Raw genomic sequence first — 22,129 nt, forward strand, 5'->3', positions numbered from 1 at the left:
ATTACGTTGTGCCTCCACTCTATCTGTCAATATCTTCCATGGGAGCGTCATTTCTCTCTGACAAAAGCTTGAGGGCGATACATAGAGGAGAGGGGTGAGGCAAGGGGATAAAAGAAGGGAGACTGAATTAAAGCGAGGAGAGCAAAAGGCACTCTGCTCGAGAGCCCGTGAAGGAGGGAGAAGATAAGATTGTGTAAAAAAAAGACAGAAAATAAATGAAAAACAGTCTCGTACCCTCTCAGTCAATTAAGTTCGTCTTCAACACAGAAGGAAGTAGAGACAGATCAATTTTGTATCGTGTATTGCTGTGTAAAAAGTCTGTAACCAGACAGTATTTTATGAATTTTGTATGACTTTACTGAACTCACTGTAATCGCCTTACAACTTGGACAACTTTCCAAAACAGGCTTTATCTAATTTCAATACCGGAGACAAAAACTAAACTTTTCCATCCTCCCCAGCTTTCAGTATGAGAGAGTAGGAAATATCAACCATAATTAATGGGCTTTAGAGCTGCACAGAGAGTCAGGCGCACGTTAGAGGAAAGCAGGCAATAACGGTAAGGAGTGGGAAGTGGCTGGCTGATAGCGATATTGTAGGCACTCTGGAGAGGAGTGCGTTTCCCGGTTGGTGTCACACTTTCTCCTCAAGAGTAACCAGTGTGTGTGTGCAGAGCTTTCAAAATAATGTGTGCGTGTGTAGATATAAATATATACTGTATATTCATGTGTTTATAGGCGTGTGTCTTATTAAGTCTGGGTTACGCCACATCACAGTAGGGAACATCCCGTCACTCGGGGCTTTGATGATGTGACAGGGAATTAAGGATTTTTGCTTGTTAATCTTATGGCTTCACTGCATGCGTGTGTGTGTGTGTGTGTGCGTGTGAGAGAGAGATAGTGTGTGTGTGTGTGTGTGTGAGGGAGTGAGCACACCCCCATCAGAGCACCTGTGAGCAGAAAGACACAGTTCTCTATTGTTTGCCAGCATGAGCTCATCCTTATCTTTTTCCCAGGCTGCACAGAGGCAGACGTTATGTGCGTGTGTGCGCGTGTGCGTGTGTGCACGTGTGCGCGTGCACTGTATGTGTAGTCCACTGTGGGCTTCCTCAGTCTGTTGTTGTCCTCTAATAAGCTTATTGGACCAAACTTCAGATCAATGCTGCTGTCTGCTAACTAAGCTAAACGAAGCTAAGCCCTATTATCTGCGTCGTTGTGCCTCTTTTCACTCCAAGACTGCTATCGGCACAGAGGACGGACATAAGCACACGACTGGAACACTTTTGTCAACTCATTAGTTTTCTCCTCAGTCTTGGTCTTCTCCTGAAAATAGCGGAAGCAGATCCTATATAATAAATAAGAATGAGTATGCGCTGTATGTCTTCTAATACAGCAAATGTCATTGTAAATATGTTTCTGTGCTTTATCAACCTTATATACAGTACAATACTTTTTTGTGTGCTTTTTCAATACATCCAAGCCACAGCCGGCAGTGTTATATTGTGAAGGCTTAAGAGGCCATCCATCATATCCCCGGAGTTGCCTACTGTATATCACCTTGAGTGACATCCTCAGTATGATTTTCCTCTAGGACTCAGGTGGTTGCCGGGGGTTGTGGTATTCTTATTTTTGCTTCCACATATATCTATAGTCTGAAACAGACTAATCGGGAGTACCTGTCATAATCGCCGTTGCAAAGGGCCCGAACAGGGATCTTGAAGGCCTGCCACACTGGGTTCAACGTGTTCTTCACCACCTCGGTCTTGTGGCAGATGGTAAACCTGAAGAAGGACACAAAGAGGGGTGGGGGAAACAGCAAAGGTAATGGAGAGGTATGTACTTCAAAAATACATGTATCAAGTGGGGATGAAAAAGAAAAAATCTGATACTCACTCACTTTCCACTCAGTGAAAGTAAAGGTAAAGGACTGCCCAGACACACACTCACACAAACACAAACACAAGCACACACTGCAAATAGGTAATTTCATTAGTCCCTCGGCTAGTAGGTGGACTTAGTATCTTCCTCTCTCAGGGCCACAAGGTCTTATCTTACTCGTCACACACGGCAGGATGGAAAAGAGAGTCCACAGAGCTGGATCGAATACTCTCTCTCTTTCTCAAACACACACACACACACACACACACACACACACACACACACACACACACACACACACACACACACACACACACACACACACACACACACACACACACACACACACACACACACACACACACACACACACACACACACACACACACATGCACCTCTCCACCTGTATTTCACTCACACGCTTTAACAGGCAGCCTGGCTTTTGTTCTGAGGCAAATCAATGAAAGCAATTTCCTATGGATGCAGGGAAAGATTAAACCAAACATGAAAGAGGAGAAGGAAAGAGGGAAGAGAGAGAGAGAGAGAGAGACAGAGAGAGAAAAAAAGGACTTACGTGCCGTCCTCATTGCTCCTGTGGAAGACAAGGAATGGGTCGGACTTGCCGAAGAAATCCTTTTTGTCCAACTTGTTGCCGCAGAACTGCATCATCACAGATTCCTGATGAGCAGAGGAGAGGAAGCAGAACAAGAATGCTCATTCCAGAAACTTTGGTTATACTTTGATTTCTGGTCTATTGATGTCGCGGACAAGGAAAATTTTGACATGCCTGTCCCTTCTCCAACGGGTTTCTCTCAATCTTACGGGATGCTGGTGCAAAACAGTTGGGGAAATGCCCCGCTTCTTAAACTTAACGTTGCCTTAAGTTATTGCTGAATAAGGGGAACGTTGTTTCTGCTATGCTATGCAAAAATGATTATGCTGACTTATTCTGAGGCCAAACATTAGGACGAGAAAAGATAAATAGCCCTAGTTGTACATCAAGAGAGTAAAGGAATTAAAAGCTTCATACAGTATTTCGTATTGCACTAGTTCACTATTGCAGTGCTTTCTACTGATGTATTCAGTTGTATTTGTGGCTATTATAACAATTTTTTGTGTCAACTTTTTATGTAGTCATTCACATGGCTTTTAACAGCATGTTGAGTGTTTTAGTAGTTTTTCATATCCTCAAAACTGAAATTAAATGTTGAAATATTCCCATCATGTCTTGGAACACCTGGTACAACTGTTCCTGCTCACATGTACAAAGAAAAGAGAGAGACCGAGACAGTGTATGTCTATCCTCACCCTGCAGTTGTTCAGCTCCTCAGCTTTCACAATAATAGTCCCGCATTTCTTCCCCGGAATCCCTCTGCAGGCGAAACAGGGAGAGGTTGAGAGATCACACTCACACGCACAGTGCACTTGGCACGACCTTGTTGTTTACATGCAGGTTTCCTCCTACAGCTCCGCTCCTCTCAGTGTGTACTCTAGGAGAGGGGGTCAATACGAAACAGTTCCCAGATGAGGTTCAGCGACCTCCTCGCCGCAGGATGTGACCCCGCATGTGTGCGTTCGGGAAAATTCATCTGAAACATCGATGTATTCCCGTCCCTGTCTATATGTTAACACATATGTCCATCTACTGTGTCTTCACCTTTTGTTTGTTTGCCCACTGATGCTTCGTACTGACGCCGAGGCGCGTTGGCCACAAAGAGAGAAGATGAGCCGCTCAAGTAGTCTTGTGACATTTTTCAATAATTGTGGCTGATTGCACGCAACGGGGTGATGCCGGGAAGGCTTTTTTGTTGAATTATCGTTAGCACTGTTTGGAATAAAAGTAATAAAACAACCCTTGAATATTTTTATTTATAATCATTTTCACTTATCTTTGATTTAACCCCCATTGAGATACAATATCTTTTCTGCCAGGAAGTCCTGGTCAATATGGGCAGAAATAAGATTTAAAAAAAAGGTTCATGTATAAAAACAAGCAGGAACAGATGCAAAGAATCATACTTAAACACAGGAAACAGACTAAAGCAAGGAACTAAGACAGAAACATATGGGAGTCAATGGCAAACAAATGGATTATGGACCAAAGGGATGCAACTAAATTCTGATTATTGTACATGGATCGGTGAGATTATCTATTTTATTTTGGTGATATGGTGAAGATAAAAAATCTGACAGTGTAACTATTGCAGTGCAGCCGCCCAGGTTCCAAAGTGTCATTTTCATATAATTCCCTTCGGTACATCTATTCTAGAGACTCTCCAATGACATTTCTCTGCTCTGACTATATATATAAAATGTGCTCATCTAAACAGTATGTGGGATGTTCCAGCTTTTGATTTAACTTAATATTATTTGAGTCTGAACTGGATGTAGGTCTCGTCAGTAATTATCAGTAACATCTTCTTGCTAAAAGTCCAACAGATCAATGCCGAGAACTTTAAATGTGAAAGAGCTTTGTGAAGTGAGACCCAGTGGAAAATGTCGCATTCATGAGCGAGAGCCTTGTTCAGGCTCTGGTCGAGAGAAAAAAAACCTCATGGAAAACTTGACTGGTTCACACTTGCTCAGTACATTTCCAAGATACAACAAGGAACACTGTTGAGAGTGGGGTGTTTATGTTGGTGTGTTTGGAAAAGTGTGACCACCTGTATACCGTGTGTGTGTGAGTGTGTGTGCGTGTGTGTCTGAGAGTGGGCTGTTCTGTTGTTGGTAAAGTTCGTTGACTACACGGGTGTTTTTATGAGGGAACGTTGTAGCTGGGAATATGTAGGTGACGCATGTTTGTATGAGCACGTTCACTGAATAAACAGAATGGTTTTAAAAGATAACACCATTTACAACACATCCTCTTCCTGTGCACGTGCGCATACACACACACACACACACACACAAAGAGATGTGACCAATGTCACTGTGTGAAACCGCAAACGCTTCTTTTCGTGCGTTAGGAAGTTTTAATCATTAATCCGCTCCTCTTTCACTGGCCCCACTCACACATTTTGACTGCGCACACATGAGCACAAACACAAGGCTGTAACCTTTTATCTTTTTAATGGTGATCAAATGCATTCATTGTCACCATGACTACCCCCATTCACCTCTGGTCTACTTTCAAAGAGATTTCAAAACCAGTAGTTAACCTGTAATCTGCTTTCAGGTACAGGTACAGGTTTGGCATTTGATAGAAAGTCAGAGTAAGTTGTTCATGTAATTACAAAGAGATGATTTGTCACCAACAAAAAAAACCCAGCTAAAAGTCTATTCATTCACAATGTGAAGTATTATCAAACTCACGTGAAAATCTCTAAATGCTTGTTTTTCCGACGCAAATATTTGGTGAAATATATATATATGAAACTTTCTGTCTAAAAACCTGGATCTCGTGATGTATCTCCTCGCAGTACAATCCTCAGACCAGAATAAGAAGTTAAAAGAAGCAACCCGTGTGTAGGAGGATGAGCAGGACGACATAATTTGATGTAACTTCTGAGAGGTCTTGCAATCTGAAAAAGAGCCCTATCACCTGATGAGCTCCACTCTTAGAGAAAAACCAGGTGGCAGAGATCGACTCAGGCAGTCATTTAGACAGCCCAGGATTGGGGTAGAGGAACTGTGCGTTAATGTAATTCTCCTTTTTACTCCTGCACGTGTAAGTCGGGGGGGAAGAGTGCTTTTGAAATGGCAGATTTATCGAAATGCAATAGATCCTGGGAGCGATGCCTTTCATTGAAGAGCTGAGAGAGAGAGAGCTTTCTTCTTTGTTTTTCAGAATAAAAAACCTGCACGGCACTGTTATCTAAAAACCAGTCTGATAAAATGTGTTCAACCCTGACCACCAGAATTCCCGTAAGATATCACTGACCTCAGGGGCGATTACACAAGTCCCTTCCCAAATAGCATTAGCGTTACAAGAATACTCATCTCTGGTGAGAGAGGGATAGAGCAGAAGAATCGATAATGCAGTAATACAGATATTCTCAATCTAGGACATATTACTGACACTAGCACACAAGTCTTAATATGGTTGAATAAAGTGTATTACGGAATGCGCGGGCCTTTCATCTCACCTATTGGCTGTAGAACCACTATGTAATGATAATAATGTTTTGCTGCAGCTGCACTGTGGGTGATGTTATGTGAAACATTTACACAGGCGTGCCCTTGGATTATTACCATCCAGCTGAAAGTACTGAAGTGCATGAGCAAAATAAAGTAAACGGCCTCTCCTAGTAACACTAATGACTCCCAGGGAGGACTCTACTGAGAGCATTTCTATTACAGACTCTGAATTCAGCTATTTCAGTACCAGAGAGAAACAACCATGGGTTCCCAACCAAAAAGAAAATCAGAGAATACTTTTGAATCATCTTCCTTGAAGCCAACTATCAAAATCGACTGCACAAAAGCAAACGCAGAGGGAGATATTAATATCGAATGAAATCACAAGTCAAAGTGATTTGTGAGATGCCTGTGTGAGAGAGAAATATGTACCTGAAAAACCAATACACTGAATGTGTTCAGTAAATTGTGGTTAAGAAAATAATATCCTGCACATTATGCTGCAAGTTTTGTGCAAGTGTCCAAACTGTGATGAAGAACGTATCAGAGAAATCCATCTACTGCTTGAGCTCCAAATAAATGTCCATCTTCTTTTCAAAGACGAGGGGCATTTCGATATCTCCACATGAATTTACAACAATTTCTATAGATCATCGACCATCCACCTGACTACGTTGCAAACAAAGATTTTTTCAGACATGAACTCTGGAGAATTGGGTCCGGACATTTTCAGTATGATGAACACAGCCGGAGATCGTCCCTCCGCGGCTGTATGTGAAAGCAGCTTTAGAAATATGACGATCGGATAAGATATAGACTCAACTAGCCAACATAAACACGTATATATAAGTTCACATTAGCGCTACTTTCACAAACTTACTACAGTGTCAAAATGCCACAATGCTGCATCAGTAATAATAATCAAATATTATCATATGCTACAATATAACACTTGTACTTTTGATAATTTGTGATAATTTTACTAAATTGTTATTCTTCAACCACTGATCGTATAAAGTTCACACTAATCAGATGAAAATGTTTGAACATTTTTACAGAAATAGAATTAAAAATCTACTTTTCGTGAATGATATATTAAGTTTGCAGCACCTGGAGCATTGTAATGAAGGATTCCTATACAAGACTCACTGCCGCCTGAGTAAAAACAGCAAATTCTCTTAGAGATTAATTTCTTCATTAAACTGGGGTTGTGTGTCTGCGCTCCCACTTTGCCTCGACTGGAGAACAGAAGAAGCAAATCCAACTTTTTGAGTGCACATTTAAGACTTTGTAAAACTGTCTTTCGTCATCTTAACTCGCTGCAACAATATGTAGGGGGAAATGTTGAGGATGCGCACGCACGCATGCACGCACGCACGCACGCACGCACGCACACACGCACACATGCACACACAGGCACCCAGAATCTGTGTCGCTATGACAACTCTGCCAGTCCCCTGGCAGCGGGATATCGAATGGGATTCCTCTGTTCATTATATTTCCTCAAATGCTCGCTTTCCCTTCATGACTCTGGCTGACAGATCTGCCTTAAAATCACGTGTGGATGACAACAGTCAGGAAACTGGGTGAGTAATGTTTATTACAGTTACATGCATACATTCGTACAGACACAATAAGTGATAACGACTACAAGAATGAACTCAAACCTCAACTCAAGCTTCGTAAGAATAACATTTCATGCCAAATAACAATTAGTTCTAAATTCTAATGAATACCGTGCACACAACATTGTTGAGTGTGTGAATATCAGTTCCACCCGAAAAAAGAAAAAATGATGTGTGAATGATTTCGATGTGTGTTTTGGATAAAAACAGAGCTTTCGTGCTTGAGATCTGAAAATCGGATCCATCCCCCTTGCCCCTGTTCTTTAATAAATGGCTTGCCTCTTCTTGGCCTATTCAGAACACAGAAAAGCACTTTAAAGTTTTAGAAGTGCTTCAGGACTATCTACAGCTCACTTCCCACGTGTGTGTGTGTGTGTGTGTGTGTTTGTGTGTGAGTGAGTGAGTGAGTGAGTGAGTGAGTGAGTGAGTGAGTGAGTGAGTGAGTGAGTGAGTGAGTGAGTGAGTGAAACACTGAATCTACTAATCAAGACACATGTACTTGCAATCAGTGTCTGTCAAGAGACGGGTAATTAAGTCTGGGCCACTTCTGAGCTGTAACATGCCTGCTGACTGAGTGACACACACACACACACACACACCCACACCCACACCCACACACACACACACACACACACACACACACACACACACACACACACACACACACACACACACACACACACTGCAACTACAGGGAGAATCATGAACTTAATTCTCTACCACTAAAGGAGCATTGACACCAAATCCATGTCTCACCAGGGGCAGATAAAGATTTCTCTTTTTTATCATCCCTTTAAGTGTGCCAACTATCAGGCTCACAGTCATCTTCCACAGTGAACTGTGATTTCTCTCTAATCCTGTACCGACAGAAAATTAACACTGACAGATCTTGTACGTGAGAACAAAAGAGGTGGAGAAAAAGAAAGAAGATAAAAGGATGGAGGGAAAACGACTGATAACGAGAGAAGAAAGATAGACACCAAGCCACCCTTAAAAACTGCCTCACTAAATATTCAAGACTTTACAAATGAAACATTTAAAGTAAAACGTGTTATCAGTAATAAAATGCAAATTCAAAAACATAACAATACATCCCAGGTGGTACTCACTGAGCCACAATGCCTCATGCTAATTCAACCATAAAGTAAGTGTGGTTCTCCTTCATGCACTTTTGAAGTTATAAGTATAGAGGAGTCCCCAAGGGATTTATCGGCAACAAAATGAAGCACATTGAAGTCATGCTTCATCTTCATTAAAAGGTACATCAGAGGAGCCAAGCGCGCACTGAAATTAATTAATTCAATTAAGGTTTAAAGTCCAAATTATCTTGACTCTTTGTAGTAAAACATCCGACATCCATTCAAGTCCAAATGAAAAAGTAACTTTGCAAGGTAAAAAAATTAAATGACAATTTGGAAAGTACAATTATCTGCTTTCTTGCCAAGAGTTAGAGGAGAAAGTCATTGCCACGCTCGCGTCGCTATTTATGCCAAATATTAACCTACTGCCAACAGTTAGCTTAGCTTAGCATAAAGGCTGGAAACAGCGAACCTGCATCTCTCCAAAAGGTTAAAAAAAATACACATACTAGGATCTCAAAAGCTCAATAATTTGCACATTAAGGTTTTTGTTCAGTGTTTTAATTAACCACAGTACATTTCGATTATAATGTCTCCTGGTGGTTTATCAGTTGCCTTGTAATAAGATGAATATTATATTATATATATTACTGCATACAGGTTCTTTTTGTGTTCAGATCTCAGGCACATTTAAAAAAATTTAAAAAACGTTTTCCCAACTACCAAATACCACTTTGACATTATTTTGGACCATCATAGAGGACAAATATCTGCGTTTTTTGTTTACAGTGCTGGCAGTTAAATTATAGCTCTGTCAAAGCTTTGACGAAAAATGTATTTTCATGAAATAATAGAAGGCATACACTGAGGTATCATCAAATAAGATAATGTACCTGCTCAACAAAAACAGTGGCAGCCTATGAACTGAATAGTAAAACTTTATTTCGTGGATCATTGCACAGGGCAGCTGATTAACATAATGAGGGACGACAGACCGGCTTGAACGTGAGAGTCACAGCACACAACACAAACTTCTGGTCAGCTAGGAACATTAGAAATAAATACAGGACACGGTTTCATTTTCTCTTTGGCTCGCGCACACACACACACCTGCACACACACCTGCACACACACACACACACACACACACACACACACACACACACACACACACACACGCACGCACACACACACATACACGCACGCACACACATACACGCACGCACGCACACATGCGCGCACACGCACGCACCTGAATGCCCACTGGAGTTTGACTGAACAGTGTAATTAGCTGTAATTAGCACTCATTAAAATTGTTAAAGATCCCCCCGTCATGTCAGGCTGCAGGTGTGTGTCTGACAAAGTGTAACACACACAAACACACACAAACAGACAGACATACATACATACAGACACAATCTCAGCAAGACAACGACTGCAACAGCTGTTTCCTCAGTTCCTTTGTTTTTAATAGTTGTTGACAGAGTTATTATTCTATGTGTGTGTGTTTGTGTGTGTGTGTGTGTGTGTGTGTGTGTGTTTGTGTGTGTGTGTGTGTGTGTGTATGTGTGTGACATACTTCTATACTCACACAGCCTATGCTTTGTTTAACTGTGAAAGGACAAAAAAGAATGTCTTGAGATTATAGTGTTCAGCATCACTGAATGATTATTAAATTCAATTAAAATTATCTTAGGGTGGTGGTTCGCAAACCTTAAAGGATAAAGCAGTATAGATGATAATGGATGGATCAATTGAGGATTTGTTTACCTTCTCTATCCTGCCCATTGAGCCGGGCCGATATTAGAAAAGAAATAAGACTTGGTCAAGACTGAGGAAGAACAGATTTCATATTTAAACGAGCAGCTATAAATACCATTCCTGTCATCTGGGTTCCATATCTTTTCTTGTGATACAAATTTAAAATCTTTCATGATTAAATTGAGGCTGTTTTTAACATAAGGCCTGATTTAATAGTGAAGAAGGACTTGCAAAAGGATCCACAATCACCCTGATGTACAATCAAAGATTTATTGTGGCTTGTATGTGCTTCTTGATAAATGCTCTTCATTATGAGGCTGTGTGTCAAACAGTGGCAGTGGTGTCACACTCACCATTACCAAAGGTAGTGACTGCATGATGTGTGTGTGTGTGCGCGTGTTTGTGTGTGTGTGTGTGTGTGTGTGTGTGTGTGTGTGTGTGTGTGTGTGTGTGTGTGTGTGTGTGTGCGTGCGTGCTTGAGTGCATGCGTGCGTGCGTGGGTAAGATGAATAGTAGAGTGGAGGAGTGGAGGGAGGGGTTTCTTGAGTAGTGCTTTCAGGGGTATACAACATCATTTTGCACTTTGTAGCTGTCCATGGTGCCTGCCACTGCGATCAACATGACGATTGTTGGTCGAGGTGGATGACTATGTTGCTTTGAAACTAAGAAGAATAGCAGCACACAGACACACATGTTTCTAATGCTGATACTGTATGATGTGCGCACATCAGCATTTAAAAAATATCCCAATTTAGAATCGTGAGTGTTGTGATCTGTCTGTTGATAAGCGTGTATGTGGGTAGGCAAACTTTAGATTTATGTCTAGATGCAAGTGCGGTGACGAATAATCCGATGTGTCTGTCGTTTATCAAAGCAATGACTCTCAAACAAAATGCTCTCATGCACATCAGCAATGACAAAATTAAAGATGAGGAGCAGCAACAGTTTGTCCTTGTAAGTGGGTTTTTTTTTGGTGAAGAGTGAAAGGATGATACAATGAGCTGCGATCTTAATGTTACTGTGTGTGGATTCAGCCTTCCATAAACAGCAAAGTATGTTACTTGTACATGAAGATATGTAGAATGGATTAATGTATGTCGCTTGCATGGAATCAATAAAGCTTGTGAAAAAAAGAAGACTGCAGGCATATTTAATGTTAATAAATCTTCTCACTATTTTTGACTCGTAACTTCAAATATCTTTACGTGCACCGACGACACCTGCTGCAGCACTGACAGATGTTACAACACCCACCGAAAAGTAGAAGTGTAATAACGCTCACACCTTTGTTGACATAAATGCAAGTAAACACGTGTACACACACTTAGACAGGTGTGCAGACATCAAAAATCTCTATGTGTTGCTGCACATGTATACATGTATCATACATGCTCATTGACACCCGCTGCAGGTATGCACCGTTTCTCTGCTTAGTTTCCCCGGAAACCGAAGGCAGGGATGCACCCTTGATGCTGCTCGACTCACTCCAATTACCAAGCAGCAGGTATTCATTACCAAGTAAACGCAAACATATCTCGCAGCGTGTGGCCTGACATCTTCGCAGCATTTCCAACCACTGAACTGCGACAGCTTCTGTGCGACTCACAGGATTTCATTGTTTTTTCTCTCTCTCATGGATATGTTGACTTTCACGCCGCATCTTAACAAGGCACCTTGTTAGTGTGTCAGCTGGGTTTACAGAGCAATTGTCACGGATGGTCACAAGAGACACACTTACCAAACTTCTCAGAGAATAAACATAAACTTTGTGTACCGCACACTGAATTAAATTTTCTTTGGAGAGAAATTATATATCTCATAAAATAACAATAAATCAAATGAAAATAAAAACAATCTATGAGTGTACAAAGTACCTGCGGCAGTCAACACAGCCATACGCTATTAAAGGAATAGTTTTAAATGTTGTCTTGTCAAGAATTATATTAAAAAAACTCATACCACTCTCAATTATATACAATGAATATCTACCTAGTGGCAGGAGGTGATTAGCTTAGCATTAAGACTGGAAAAAGGGAAAAATAGTTTAAAAACTACCAGCACCTCTTAATTTTAATAATCGCATGTTATAATTTATTTAACTAATCTTTACAAAAAACAAAGCATAGGAACCACGTGGATGATGCACAGTCAACCACTGAAATTATAGTCCAATAACTTATTATCCATGAAAATGTCATTTTTGAGTTTTGGAGAAGTGGGCTAGGTGTAGGCCAACTTTAAGCATTTATGTTAAGCTAAACTAATTGCCAGCAGATTGCATCATCCAGCGGAATAATCGTGCAGAATGGTCCAATGGTCCAGAATGATGCATATTGTATACCTGGTTTAAAATTATTGATGTGGTGGTGGTGACGTTGGTGGAGCTGTTTTTAAACATATAATGCCCCTGATCAATAAAATCTTATCTCATCTTAAACCTTTTAAGTTAGGTATAAAATAACAGAAGCTCTACATTGTACAGTATTTGAGTAAATGTACTTAGTTGCTTTCAAACACCAACAGCATCATATTTAATGGGAGTGGCATCAATCTTCTAACATTACTGCAAAAAACTAAATGTATATCACAAAATGACAGTATGTTCCTTTTAATTGGATTATTTTCAGCTGTGTATATAAAAAAAAACGTTATATATTCCGTATGTGTTAAAAATTGGGTTTTCAGTTCAGCTCACTTTTCAACCATTATCACAAATCTGTATCTGGAGAAGCAGCAGGAGCTTGTGTCGTGAGTACCGACTGCTGAAAGGACGCAACCATTTTTCCAGCACCAGTGGCCGAGAGCCTTCATAAATGACGGAGTGACGGCAGATACAGAGAACAATCTTTGTGAAACGCATGCTGATGTAAAAGAGGCCGGCACAAATCAATTCTTAAACACAGCAACCCTCAAACAAAATCTGCAGGGTTCTATACTCTGTAGGGAAAAAACCTCCCATGACAACCCTGTTTGTCACTTTCTGTTTGCAGTGACCATCAATCCACATTGAAATATTGGCATCAATGGGCACACACTCACCCTAGAGCTTTTTCCAAGCGACTGCCCAAAGAACCAACCACCTCTCCGAGGGTACAGTAGCCCTGGCCCAGAAAATCCTGCAGAGTGGATAAGAGAGAAGCGATGAGAAAAAGGCATAACACACCCCAAATCCCCACATAGAATTAAATCAATAAAACAATACTGACGCCCCGCCTGATCTCTCCTGAGTGCAACCCTACGGGTCCAAACCCATTCAAACACATCTGCGTTCCCCATTGACAGATACTAGCGGCAAATGGATTGAGCCTTCCTCCCACCAGCCGCCACACCTGCCCCACGCCGCTCCCGTGCCACTTTCCTGGTAAATGAAAACGACTTCACAGCTGATGACTGACAAAAAGGGCAGAGAGGTGGAGAGAAGAGCGCACACACAAAATCCATGTCCAGGAAACAGTCAATAAGTTGTCTGCCCAGAAAATATGAAGAATGAATATCAGGTTATCCGGCGCATTTTCTTTGCTTTGTTGTCAAGCCTCTTATTCTGTCTCCATCTATACTCAGCTTTATGACGGCCTGTCTAACTTGTCTATCTCAACACTGGCTGGCATGACTTTACTTTGCCATTAACTATTTTTGTTTTGGTCCAAATAGTTGCTGAAATAAACACTTAAAAATGTTTTTAGTTTTTTTTAAAGTGATGATATTTGCCCCCCTCTCTGATGTAGGGGGGCTGTGCAGGGAACTCACACATCTCCTAGCAACTGCGGCTGTTGCCAGCAGGAGGTCCACCGGAACATTCGCTGCGTGCAACTAATGGCTAAATATATCACAGCATGGGCTAGAAAAAGAGTTACAGTGGGAAAAAAGATGCTGTCATTGTGTGGACGTAGGTCCATTCATTAATTTATATATATATATATATATATATATATATATATATATATATATATATAATAAAAGCCAAGGTAACATGGACCAATTGAAAGCAAACCAGTCGGTGGGTAGACATCTTGGTGACGTAGACGCTTTACGTGGTAAAAAACCCACCAGAATGCAAACAAGGCGTTTCAGGCTCTTCATGGACTGAGGTTTCTGTGGGAGATAAGGACTCCCTTTGCTGCAGACTTTGGTGATTTCAATATTGGAACAATCGTATTTTTACGATATACTAGCCGCATGTCGACCTACAGTTTGCGTTAGCTATCGATGTCACATTGTGGTCGTTCACTTAGGGACACAAGGTCGGACAGGTTGGACAGGCTAACCAGACAGGTATGTAGCATCTGCTTACTGAACAATCATTTTGAGGGAGTGGTTAGAATGGCAATAATGCTGTTTTGGAAATGCTCAGCATTCAGGGTGACACCTCAAGAAGTTCCTTGTTACAGAATTCTGTGCCACTTTATTAATATGCAAGTTTTACACGTTGTAACCAATTGTTATATTAAAGGAAAAGTGAAATATTTTGGGACATACAGTTTGCTTTCTTGCTAAGTGTTATATGGGAAACAAAAGCTGTAAGAAAATACTTTTATAAAGATAATTTGATCTATACGTGTGAGTGTATATTACTTGTTGAAAGCACCATGACAACCTTGCAACACCCAAGTCATTCTTACTCTGGGCTTTTCTAATTGACCCATAAAACATGAGTAAATTATTTTTCCAAACCACTGGCAACCCTATTAGTTACGGTCCCTTACCCTACGTACAAACCCTTTATAAAAGTTGCAGAATTAGAAAGTGGTACCCAGAGGTTTTACAGGTGTTTTGATAGTGATATGTTGTCAGAGTTGGAAGATATTTACTACATTAACTCCAGAAAAGCCTTTTTTAAAATACATTTTTTACACATATTTGAAATAAGGGGATTTCCTGTGATTTGTACTGTATTTCTGGGACAAACTTGGCTTTTTACCTCTGGTTTACATCTCCTCCACTATCTCCGCTTTTCCCTCAATATTCCACACTCGTTCTCACCCGGTTCCCAGGTGTCTGCAGCCTACAGCTCCCATGCTAAAACACCAGCTAATGGATTGGGTCTCCGGCTTTCTCTCCCAAGACCCAGCATCGAGTAGTAGATAGTACACCGCCTCCGAGCCAACACGCCCGTCTCTGCTCGTATGAGATTATTGATTTTGAGAAAGTGAGGCAAGGGGGGGTGGGGGGGATGTGAAATGGGGAGATGAGGAGAGATTGAAATAAGGAGGGTATGACAGAAATAAGATGACAGGATGTCAGAGTGAGAGGACATGACGAGGAAATCAGATAAGGGAAGCAAAAGAGGAATAGAAAGCAGCCGGGGGTAGGAAAGCAAAGTGATATCTAAATATAGACCACAAGGTAAAGCTCATTATGAAGTATTGTTGGAGATAGATAGTGGGCACTGACCATACAGCCTCTTCATAACAATTTCTAATACCCCCCAAATGCAGTAATACTTATGTTTTTTGTACTGGGTGGGGAATCTTCGCATTAAAAAAGTATTAATAGCAGCTTTTATGTATCTTGAAAGCTAGCTACCTTTCTTCAGTTTTCATCCACAATGAATGTAAATGTCATTTAAGTGCTTAGAAGCTCAAAGTTAGCAGCAATGGCTTAGTGCCTTGAAAATTTGATTTTATTAATTCTGAATCCAGCTGCTACAGGGACGTCACAATCCCGACCCTTGGGTATCTGCCAATAACGACAAAAAGTCCAATCCTGTACTTTTATTTTTGCATCTTTAATTTTGATTAAATAGTCTATGCCTCTAACACATTGAATTGAGACAGCTCTAGATTACGTAATTTCACAAATTATTTTTTATGAGCTTTAGAGATCAAACAAGCAACGGCCAAATTTAATTTGTCGTATTAGTTGTTGTTATTACTTGGAGAGTCTAAAGAAACATTAGTGCATTGTATGTTCCAAGGTGTAAGCTATAAAGGAAGTACTGGGGGAAAAAATGAAGATTCTTAATTTGAAAGTATTTATTGGCATCATAAGCTAATATTTTGATTGATCTGCTAATTTGTGATCTACTCCTCTGTAACCTCATGTTTCACCATCCCCGTCTCCTTTTGTTCTTTGAAGAAATATCAACCCTCTTCCCTTTTGTTTATTGCCAGAAACAGAGAAGTCGTGCGACCGTTTGCCTCAAACACAGATAAGACCTCAGAGCTGGAGTGTGCTGCCTCGGAGCAAAGTGACAGCTGCAGGTCCGCTCAGAGGCAGACGGGCAAAAAGTCAGGAGAGTTTAGCGTGAAATGGGTTTCTGTCACAGACACACACACGTGTAGACTGCAGTTATGGTCCTCCAGGTAGTGGCCAAAAGCCGCTGAGCAGCGCATGATTGCACAATGGTCGATACAGATACCAAAGCCAAAACATTAAATATCCACATCAGAGTTTATGAGTAGAAAAGATGACTATATGAATCTATTATCCACTTTTTTTGGTTGCTGTCGTCCCTTTATTATAGCCTTCAATCATTTGTATTGTTGCAAGACTTGGACAGCGATAGGCCGATCATTGTTTGCTGTTACCGCAGCAAACATCTGCTCAAACACGACGCAGATATCATTTTCCAAGCCGATTTCATGAAAACATGTGTGTGCGCACAAGATTACAGTCAGACACACACTGTGCAGCATACACAGTTGTAAATACAGCTAATCCAACTTCTTGGTGAGAATTAAAGTAGAAAACATAACTCATGTCTCTGCAACTATAAATCTACAGTAGCCTAGCTTCATCAATTCAGGGGCAGAAGAGTAGCTCAGCTCTGTCTGAAGATGACAAAATCACCAGCACGTGTAAAGCTGTTGTATTGCTATTATTCAAAAGCCAAAAGTGTTAAAACTAAAAGCGCAGATTGGTCTGACAGGTCCTTGACCAGTAACTTCTTGGGGCCGGTTGCACCAACTGGTTTTACGCCTGGTTTTAAGCGTTTAAGCGTTTAAGTCGGTCGACACCTTCACACAACAAGCGCGGTCAGCCTGACGTTGGTCAGTGTGTTTGCATGTGGTTACGCCAAATGCCCGCCTTATGCTAGAGATGGCATTTGTGGCGGGGCAAATTAAATTTGAAATTAATTAATAAGCAACAGCAATCGCACTGACCATCATCAGTCATGGGGATTTGTTTCTGTTCTGTTTTGTACAAATTAAAAGAGTGAGATATAATGTGTTAATTTATGATTTCTAGAGGTTCTCGTCGGAGGATTTTTTTTCTTTTGCTAAAATCCTAAACTATACAAAACTAGCGGCTTCACATTACCAGACAGGACATGAGATTTATTACAATCCTTCAAATGAAGAAAAAATGCAGCTCCTACAAGTTTAATACCCCAAACTTTTCATTTAAATTAAACACTGGTGACACCACACATGCTAAAATGCCTACATGTAGAAAGTGTTGAGGGTTGACCTTGGGATCTCTTGGTCCAGTGATCAAAAATGAAATGAACTTCTGAAAAGAGCTTTTTTAAATGTCTATTTAACCGCTTCACACATAATCATGGAGAACCTTTGCAAGGGTCCAAGCTGCAGCTTCGTCTTTGAACTGCAATTACCATGATTCTATAGGAAGGGCAGCTATTATTTTTGTCTGCAAAGACAAAGTTATCACACTGTTTGTTCTAATTACTCTTAATGACTGCTATCAATGGGGGAAAAAATGCAGGGTGGACAGAGGAAATCTGTATTTATTTAATTTCCAAATGAAGTACTGGCAATTCCGGGAGATGATAAACACAGTGTGTGTAATTGCCAGATTACGGCTATTTGGTTGAACTGAGGCTAATGGGATGTAATGACAAGGAGAGCAATCACCCACACATCAAAGCTCATTCAGACTCATCACAATGAAATCAACGAAGGTGTGCAGAGAAACCCCCCCCCCCCCCCCCCCCCCACCCCCAAACAACCTGAACATGCACGCCACCATGTAAACATATTAAAACACAACAAGTTTTGCTACTCACGTGTTTTGACAGGTTGGCACTCTTGGAGTCAACATCATACCTGCAAAAAAAAAAAAAGGCAAAAAGAGAGAGCGTGAGTTAGAAAGCGAAGGACGGTGACGGGACCTCAGCCAGCAGCACAGCAGGGATAACAGACAGGGGGAAATCAGTAATGGGGCCAAGCAGCTTGTTAGAGACGATCTATCCTGAGGCTCCGGGTGGTTCGCTACCCAACATCACAGGCTCACAGATGTCCTCCACTAAGCTGACGCTAAACGGACTAATTGGCAGTCGCACATATGATTGCGAGAGGGAGCGAGAGAGATAAACAGAAACTGAGAATATTGGAGTGAGTAAATATATATATGCGTCCTTCCTTTGGGATTCCGTCTCTGCTCATTACCGTTAGTTACAGCGGGCCATTGCGCTATTTTCTGATGCATGTTTGAAAATGATTCACGCTTTTGTATTCCTCTACTATACCTGCGGGCCTCTCGTAACTGCAATACCCACAGGGAGGGAAAAATAGCCCTAAAGACGGCCCCTCTCCAATGTTGAGGCTACTCTAAAGAATGAGAAGCAATCAGACGAGTCATTCACTCAGTGATTTCAGGTCATTTCACAGCACAGGTCATTTCACCCACCACTAAAACTGTATTGCCTTTCGCTGGGTGATATCTTGGGAAAGAAATGAGGGCAAATTTAGTTACTTTACAAGAATTTTTCTGAAGTATTTAAGCCCTGTGTTTGTCTGTGGATGTGTATGTATGCAGAACGCAGAGTAAATTGGATTATAAATTAGAATGACTCAAAAGCATGACTGAATATTTGAAATTATCAAACATAATCTTGAAATCATCGCTTATACGCTGTCTCTACCATCGAAGTGGGCAAACCACACAGTCAGCTATCCATCCAGACTACAAAGGCTTTATTGTCCACAACCATTTTGGCGGAAGAAGAGCAGTGAGCTCGGTCCACATAGACACATGCACAAAAGACACACACACATGCATGCACATGTGAGCTTTCATTAAAGTGGAGGAACGCAGATGCAAACACATTCACACACACACACACAGAAAAAAAAGTCACTGCATGACTTTTACCATGATGCCGAACCTGAACAACACAAACACACTTGCACCCATGCACACAAACACACACAAACAAACACACAAAAAGCCAGTGGGCTTTTTTGTTCCTCAGAAGCTCAGTTTCATTCATAAAACCACTCAAAAGACAGAAAGCGTACACAGAGGCGTGTACACACATTTGGATGCTCGGTGTGAATTCTAAATAAGAATACACACACATGTTCAAGAGCTCCTCATAACTTTTCAAGAGAACACACTTGAATTAAAATTTGACACCTACTCAAACAACAAAAACAAAAGATTATATAGGTATAAAAAATGTACGCAGCGACAAGTGACCTAAAACATGAATACATTTCCGTATTTTCCCCTATAAGGACACAAGTTGTTAAAAGTGATTCAGGCTACACGTCACATTAGTCTTCATCTCTCAGGGAGGCCAAAAGCACACAAACAGTGCAACTTTCAGATCCCAGTTGGGTTTTCGGCACTGCTCCCTGGTTCATATAATATAATATAATTAGTCTTCCGTCTAATGAAATAAAGCCACTGAAATTCCCTGCTGTAATTCAATGAAAAATGCGATCTCGGGGCAAATTGAGAAAGAGAATATACCGTCACATACAGGCAGTCTGGTGGCTTCGTAACGGCTGTCGGTTTTATAGCTCACATCTCAGGCTTCTGTGTGCAAAGGAACCCAGGATTAAATGTGAGATGTAGACATGAAGCTTCTACCATGTGTATATGCAGTACAGTACCATATGGTAGGCCATTAAGTATTGTGTGCAAATGTAACCACGCAACTTTTTGAGAACCAATCACATAACCTCTATGTCGGAGGAAATAGGTGTTAGTTTTTATTGGTGCAGTGAAACTGGTATCCATGCTGTAGGTTTTGTGATGCAGGTATAAATCTACGCAAAGCAGATTTAGCTTTTTACTTAATGGCTAATTTGGAGCAGTCAAGTAATTAGATGAATTCGTGCCAATACGACAGATCAGCGCTAAGAAATTAGACTGGACCAATACCAATATTGCTTTTAAAGCTGCTGATACAGAGAGTATATGCCAAGGCACCCAGAAAAATATATCCATCCCAGTTTAATACTGTGACATCACCAATGGTGCCGAGGCCTTAAAAGTATTAGCATGTGAGAGTATGAAATAAAACAGCTGACATGTTGAAATCAACGAAACAAAAATGTTCAAATGAATGAAATGCAGTTGGTGGAAAAGGGGAAAAAAAGGGGTCATTAATGTTTTGGCCTTTTTCTCCACTGCATGTTTGTATTGAGTTACGCTCTTGTTCTTGTAATTATTTCACAACAGGCCAAATACCAAGTGGTGTGGTTGAATGTCAATTGAGTGACTCTTGCACTTTAGAATCTACTTAACCTTCTCTCAGCATACGAGTAAATTAGTGTAGTAGAGGAGAGTAAGAAAACGCAGGTTTTTGCCAACTAAAAAGTCGATAAAAAAAAAAATCTTTGATAAAAACAACGCTCAAGTTGGTAATTGTGCAGGTGACATGTGGTGTATCTTCAGAGTTCGCATTAGGAACCAAATCTATATTTTAGGAACTAATAACGTAAAAAGAGACAAGAGGAGACCTCTAACAAAAAGAAAATGAAGGATCCAGCACCTTAAAAATGTTGTCATTTGACCGTTACAATGTCCGGTAGCAGAACAAGTTCTAATCCCACCAAATATTAATACTGCTATGACACACACACACACACACACACACACACACACACACACACACACACACACACACACACACACACACACACACACACACACACACACACACACACACACACACACACAGACATTACTTACAAGTCAAATCTGAGGTTTTGCCGCTCTTCAAAGAAGTAGTCCAAAATGAATTTCCGCACAAAGTCCGGGTTTAGTGTGTTGTCAATCACCTCTGTCCTCCCAAACTAGACATAGAAAGAAAAGAAAAAATCATAAGGACAGCAATTTTATCCCCCAATATACTTTTGCCTAACTAAATAATGGACCATAAAATTGTGTGATGCGCTAAATCTAAATAATCTCTAAAAAAAATATCCATGTTGAGGTAAAACAATTTTCTGTGATAGAGGAGATTTATTATTACCGTATTCAGGTTCATGATTTTTGATTGGGTTATATATTAAATGGTTTACATGCTCTGTCTGAAGTGCATGTCAAGTGACATCACAATGTTACGGAGGTAACGACCGGACTACTGACGAGCCATGTCAGGAGCCCCAGGAGCAGTGTTTTCTGTCGGGGAGAGGGGCTCCAGGCTTCGGGCTTTTTAACTTTGCAGATCTTTTACATGCACAAAAAACCCACACAACTCACTAGAGAAAAGGGGAAAGCTGAAAGAGTATAGTATGTCTCCTTTAACACAAAGTATACTTTTTAAAAGCTGCACTCTGTGAGGTGATTCATGTGAATAACTAATCAACCGCAGGTTTTTCTTCTCCTCAGGAGACACGTCAGGGGAGAGACTGGTTACAGGAGATTATGTGCAGCCTCAGAGTAATGAATGCAGATCTGCTCAAGTATCAAGTCAATGGGGGTCAGTCAGGTCCCAGTTTGGCATTTAACTCAGCTTGTTAATAATGCATGCAGATGATGGGCTACTCAGAAATATGAATAACTGGTAATGATT

At 40.8% G+C, this 22,129-nt stretch overlaps 1 protein-coding gene across 4 annotated transcripts in view; it reads right to left on the reverse strand.

The window, feature by feature from the left end:
* The window catches only part of LOC118318539 (copine-8), a 68,946-nt gene that overhangs the window by 24,560 nt on the left and 22,257 nt on the right, over positions 1-22,129 (reverse strand). For 3 of the 4 annotated variants that reach the window (XM_035648319.2, XM_047336171.1, XM_047336172.1), the window contains 6 exons: positions 21,304-21,407; positions 18,386-18,425; positions 13,459-13,535; positions 3,186-3,249; positions 2,452-2,555; positions 1,676-1,780 (listed from right to left, as the gene is read on the reverse strand). In XM_035648319.2, the coding sequence (XP_035504212.1) occupies positions 1,676-1,780; positions 2,452-2,555; positions 3,186-3,249; positions 13,459-13,535; positions 18,386-18,425; positions 21,304-21,407 (494 nt within the window). Of the gene's footprint in view, positions 1-1,675; positions 1,781-2,451; positions 2,556-3,185; positions 3,250-13,458; positions 13,536-18,385; positions 18,426-20,086; positions 20,143-21,303; positions 21,408-22,129 lie in introns of those variants that run through there. The other variant, XM_047336173.1, reaches the window with a different exon arrangement.

The sequence above is a fragment of the Scophthalmus maximus genome, chromosome 12, assembly GCF_022379125.1.
Source record: "Scophthalmus maximus strain ysfricsl-2021 chromosome 12, ASM2237912v1, whole genome shotgun sequence".
NCBI classification, from domain to species: Eukaryota; Metazoa; Chordata; class Actinopteri; order Pleuronectiformes; family Scophthalmidae; genus Scophthalmus; species Scophthalmus maximus.